General features: G+C 38.0%; 1 protein-coding gene across 1 annotated transcript; it reads right to left on the reverse strand.

Annotated features, from left to right (window-relative positions):
• Window positions 1-581: 581 nt before the first annotated feature.
• On the reverse strand, window positions 582-1,966 carry LOC110732104. The gene is made up of 3 exons (XM_021912020.1): window positions 1,361-1,966; window positions 1,123-1,266; window positions 582-1,010 (listed from the first exon to the last, which is right to left on the reverse strand). Exons 1-3 carry the CDS (start codon window positions 1,964-1,966, stop codon window positions 582-584), a joined length of 1,179 nt encoding a protein of 392 aa, XP_021767712.1.
• Between the last annotated feature and the right edge of the window lie 3,360 nt (window positions 1,967-5,326).

Here is a 5,326-nt window from a genome sequence, read left to right on the forward strand (position 1 = left end):
ATGAATATTCTGAGTTTGTGATCCTTTGGTATTTGTATCAGCCCCTACTGCACTCTGTTAAGCAAAACAGGCTTCAACATCCAACAATAACATCTAATTTAATACTAAATGAACAAGTCACCAAAGCTTACCTTCTTTGCAGCTTTTATCTCACTCTTCTTCCTTTGCTCAACTACCCAGGGTGAGTTCAATGGGGGCCTTCCAGCTGATTTCTACTCTTTTGGCTCAGGTACTTTTGGAAGCTTGCAAGTCTTAGCATAATGCCCATAAGCACCACAATTCCTGCACTGATTCTTCCTTTTCTTTCCCTCTTCCTGCCTTGCACCAGATGTTCCCTCTTTAGGCTCTAATTTTCTTTTCTTCAATTTGGGTCTCCCAGGCTGCACCTTAAATGCTGGCGGCTTAGGCTCTCTCATATTCACCTTCTCCCAGTGCTTTGGGCCTGACATTAGTTGAATAGCAGGCTCATAAGCTGCTCTGTATGAGGTCATACTGTAATAGGGGTGGACATACTGCTCTGCATCACTCCTATGGTCCATTATGCATGCAAAGGCATGCACACATGGGAGGCATGTGAGCTGCTAATGGTAACATGAGCATGTGTTATTCCCCAAATCAACTAGCACCTGATCATCATAAAGCTGAACTTCATATGTATCATCCCTGGCAGCTTGAATAATACAATTCCTAGACACATAGCTGATTCTTTGAAACAGCTTGTGAACATAAGGAGTCAAATTGCTTCTGAAGTGCTTAGAGTCTTCCCACTTCTCATTGTTCCGATTCATCATGTATCTCCTCATCCACTCCATTTGGGTGAGGATAGGTTTGTCTCTTGCATCCCTAATTACTGAGTTAAAAGTCTCACACATGTTGTTGAGTAACATGTTGGACTTGCAGTTCTCAGTAAATGCATGTCTGCACCAGTGTTTAGTGGGGATCTTTAGCAAATAATCATAAGCTTCTTGGTTTAGCTCCTTGATTTGATCCATTGCCATTTCATGGTCAGGCTACAAAATACCAGATTAAAACCAAGTTACTAACCTAAGGAATGTACATAACTCACAACAATCTAACTGAAAGAACTGTAACAAACTAACAAATAGAAGATGTTGCTCTTACCAGTGTTGTTGCTCTTGCAGCACTCCAAAAAAGCTCCTTGAAGACTGTTCCTGTGAACTTCAGTTTAAAATTTGCCCAAATATGCCTAACACAAAACCTTGTCTCTGCATTTGGGACAACTGTAGCTAAAGCTTCAACCAAACCCTATGTATCATGGACAAAACATACACATCTGAGTATATATTGAACAAGTGACAGAACAGAAAGTAAGTACAAAATCAAAAGATGATTGGCACACCTTTTGCCTGTCTGACATGAAAGTCAGACTTGTTCCATCAACATTCCCCAAACTATCCATCAATGATTGCAGGAACCAAATCCAAGTATCCTTGTTTTCAATCTCACATGTTGCCCAAGCAATAGGGTAAATTCCGTTGTTTCCATCCTTGGACACAGCAACTAAAATTTGCCCTGGGTAAGCTCCTTTCAAGTGGCACCCATCTACCCCAATGATTGGCCTGCAACCTTTCAAAAACCCATCTTTCACAGCCCTCAGACAAACAAACATCCTCAGAAAGATAGGTGGCTCAGGTTGATCAAAGCCCTCCACCATCACATTACAACCAGACCCTGGGTTATACTTCATAATTGCCTTCCCATAGTCCCAGACCCTTGCATACTGCTCTCTTGCTGAACCAAATATTATCAACTTTGCTCTACATCTTGCCATCCAAGCCCTAAAGTAGGTTACTGTTATACCCAAACCTTGCAAAACCCTATCCCTAATCTGTTTAATCTTCCATGAGGGATTACTTCTGAACTCCTCAAGGTACCTCTCTGCAATGAACTCTGCAGTGACCTTCTTGTTCTCTCTGCTTCTCACACATTTGTGTTCCAACCTCATACTCTTTATCTGCCAAGTTTGTGCTCTAACTAACTTTGTTGCATGAATCTTAAAGTTTCACTTCACTCCACCCTTGCATATACACATAGGCATCCTACTAGTCTTTGTGCCAAACTTACATCCACATCTATTCCTACACTGCACAGTAATCCTACTACTGTCATTGTGTAAAAAGTAGTACTCATATCTATTTTCTATGGCATGCACTCTAAGGGCTTTCCTCAAAACCAAAACATTGTTGAACTTAAGCCTATTAACCAGAACAACAGGCTTACTGAAGTCAGTTTTCTCATTGAACCAAGGACTGTTGTCCTCTTCATCAGATGACCCATCCAAGCTCCTTAGATCATCTGACTCTTCCTCAACTCCTTGCTGCACTTGAGCCTCAGCTACATCTAAATCTTCATTCAACTTTGACCTAGGGTCCTTCACAACACCTTGATCATGCACATCTAGCTGCTTCCCAAGACTTCTTGTCACCTTCTCCAATATCTCCTCAGAGTTCTGCACTAACCATTTTTCATCCCCACTGTCATACTCCTCCTCCTCAGGCTCCCAAGTAATGTCAATCTCACTGTTGTCAGTAGAAGAATATCCCTCCCCACTCCCTGAGTCACTATTATCCTAAAAAACCAATCCTTTTGCTACAGATTTCTGTTTTCCCTTCCCCTTATCCAACACCTTCCTACCACCAGAAAACCCCTCAACCTTAGCTTTACCTTTCCCCTTATCCAACAACTTTTCTCTACCAGAAACACCTTCAGTCTCTCTTATCCCCTTACCTAACCCCTGCCTAGATCTAGGTTTAGGAGAATTTTCCCTTTCAGACACCTCAACTAAACTTTTATTAAGTCTTGGGCTCTTCCTCAGTGGTACATTCTTTGCCTCACTTTTCTTCCCCCTTCTCTCCCCCTTTTCTGGAGTGGACTGGGCCTGATGTATGGGCCTTAAGGTCTCATCTGCACTCACAAAAACTTCCACATACCCTTCTGAGTTCACTGTCTCTAATAGCCCCTTAACTTCCTCTTCATTTAGTATTTCCCTTCTCCCTGTATTAAAAGTCCTTCCTCTTTGTTGATACCACAGTCTATAGTTAGGAGGGACATGAACATTATAGTACACAAACCCATGCACATCAGCTTCCCTCAAATAACTCACATCTATCCTATCCTGTACCACATCCCTCCTCCAATAACATAATCCACCACACCAGCAAAGCAAATGTTTTGTTTGTGACACCCTTTTGGGAACAAAAGCACCCCCAACTCTGAACACTATATCAATTAAACCATCTTGGTTGTTGGCCATTTATCTACCCAATAAACATATGCAGAAGAAGTTAAAATAGGCCATCATCTATTAACCCAATTACACAGTCAATTGTACTACTTTAATCAACAATACCAAACATATTTTACCAACTAAACAAACTTCAGTCAACAAAACCAAGGACAAAAGAGTGAACAGGTCAACAAAATCAATGAATTATAGTAAACAATAAACTAAGTGCACTAATGCATACTTCACTTAAGCAAATTCTATTTTAATTAGAAAATCGCACAGCACACTAAGTAATTCACACCCAATTTCACTTTATTATTTAGGGTTCCCAATTTTTTTGCCCAAAATACCCTAGAATACTAATGAAAATGGCATAATTAACTTCAACAGATGCTTAAAATAACTTTAAAAGATTCGAAAGGTACCTATTTTGGAATCTTGCTGCTATTTCTGTCAGATTCCACGAAAAAATCCAAGCATTTTTGTTGTTGATAATGGCTGACGCCCACTCGCTGACTTGTTTCGCTCCACTTCTGACACTTCCCTATCCAACTCGAATTCAATCCCACACAATTCAAATTGTTAGGGTTTAATTCTTGATAAGTAGTTGAAGGTATAAAGAGAGAATTGATTGAATGAAGGAGGAGTAGTTGGGTATTGAATGAAGAAGAGAGATAATCAAATTGAGGAGGATGAAAATTGGAGGGTAAATTGTTATGTGGGCCCTTTTCAAAATTTCCGTCAAAGTTTTCGTTATCTGGTGGTGAAACCAACATTGAATTTTTTTAAGTGGTGTTATAATAAAAATTTGAAAAATATGGTGTTAAAAACAAAATTCTGTGATTTTGTAGGTATTATTTTCTAAAATTTCCTAACTTTAAATTGTGCTATGATGTAATGTTGTAATAACTTTACATTGAGCTATGATGTAACATAGTACTTGTCAAAAAAAAAAAAAATATTGTAACTAATAGAAAATTTCTAATTCTAATTGTAAAGAGAAAATCTGAAGATTAGAAATCAATAATCAAAACATCGTGGGCTTGATTGGCATTGTTTTTTGTTTTTTGTTTTCAGTTTTTTTTTTTTTTTTTTTTTTTTTTTTTTTTTTTTTTTTTTTTAAATTAAAAACCAAAAACAAGAAACAAGAAAAAGGTGTTTCCACTTTTTGGTTGTCAATTTTCAAAATTATCATAATTTTAATAAATTTGACTAATTTTTTATTCATTACATGATATATATCATATGATTTAAAAAAACAAAAAACCAAAAAACAGAAAACTACAGTGATGCCAAACGAACCCGTAGTTTACGAATACTGTTATTAATCATTCATGTGTTTTGGTTTACTTGCTTAGGGTGTCATTATCTAATACAAGTTCCTATATATGCCTATTGTTTTCTCTAACTTTTAGAATAAATAGAGGGTTTGATTATTCAAAAATTTCAATCATTTGGCTAATTAAGTAATTAACTTTCATTTCCTTTATCAAATGTTAAAGGGTTCATGCATTTGAAAATTTTCACTTTTATAAAACACTATTTGATCTAAAGTTATTAATATAGGGCAAAAGCTAACAGCCTAAAAGTAGAAAGATTATATTAAAATGAACATTAATTACACCGATCGACGCGTGATTTTGTCATGCTTTTATAAATTAATACTATTTTGGTTTTTTTAGATTTTAACACCTGCTAAAAACCCAAAAATGGTTTAACACCTCAAAAAAAAAGGGTATTAACACCAAACAAATTTCCAAAAAATTGGTATTACCACCACTTAACGGTTTCCGTTAAAAAATTCCATTAAATGTGGTCCATAGTGACACGTGTCACTATTTTATTTGTTAAAAAATATTAAAAAATTAAAAACCTAAAACTACCCCAGCCACCACAGTCCCACCACCGCGCCACCACTGTCGTCCCCAAACCCACCCCCTGCCGGCGTCCGACGTCCCAAAGAATTGCCCGGCGCCGGCGACCCCACCCCCACCCCCTTTCCTCCACCTACGCACCCCACCCCTTCCCTTTCCCCATTTTCGTTTCCTGACCCACAACCCCGAAACCACCCTAAATGGG

The sequence above is a fragment of the Chenopodium quinoa genome, unplaced genomic scaffold, assembly GCF_001683475.1.
Source record: "Chenopodium quinoa cultivar QQ74 unplaced genomic scaffold, ASM168347v1, whole genome shotgun sequence".
NCBI lineage: Eukaryota > Viridiplantae > Streptophyta > Magnoliopsida > Caryophyllales > Amaranthaceae > Chenopodium > Chenopodium quinoa.

Excerpts from the sequence above, each read along its gene's own strand:
- LOC110732104 (XM_021912020.1), bottom strand. The coding sequence starts at position 1,966 with ATGAGGTTGGAACACAAATGTGTGAGAAGCAGAGAGAACAAGAAGGTC. Across the intron at positions 1,267-1,360 it reads TCATGTCAGACAGGCAAAAG|GGTTTGGTTGAAGCTTTAGC; the intron begins GTGTGCCAATCA and ends CATGATACATAG. Across the intron at positions 1,011-1,122 it reads CTGCAAGAGCAACAACACTG|CCTGACCATGAAATGGCAAT; the intron begins GTAAGAGCAACA and ends GGTATTTTGTAG.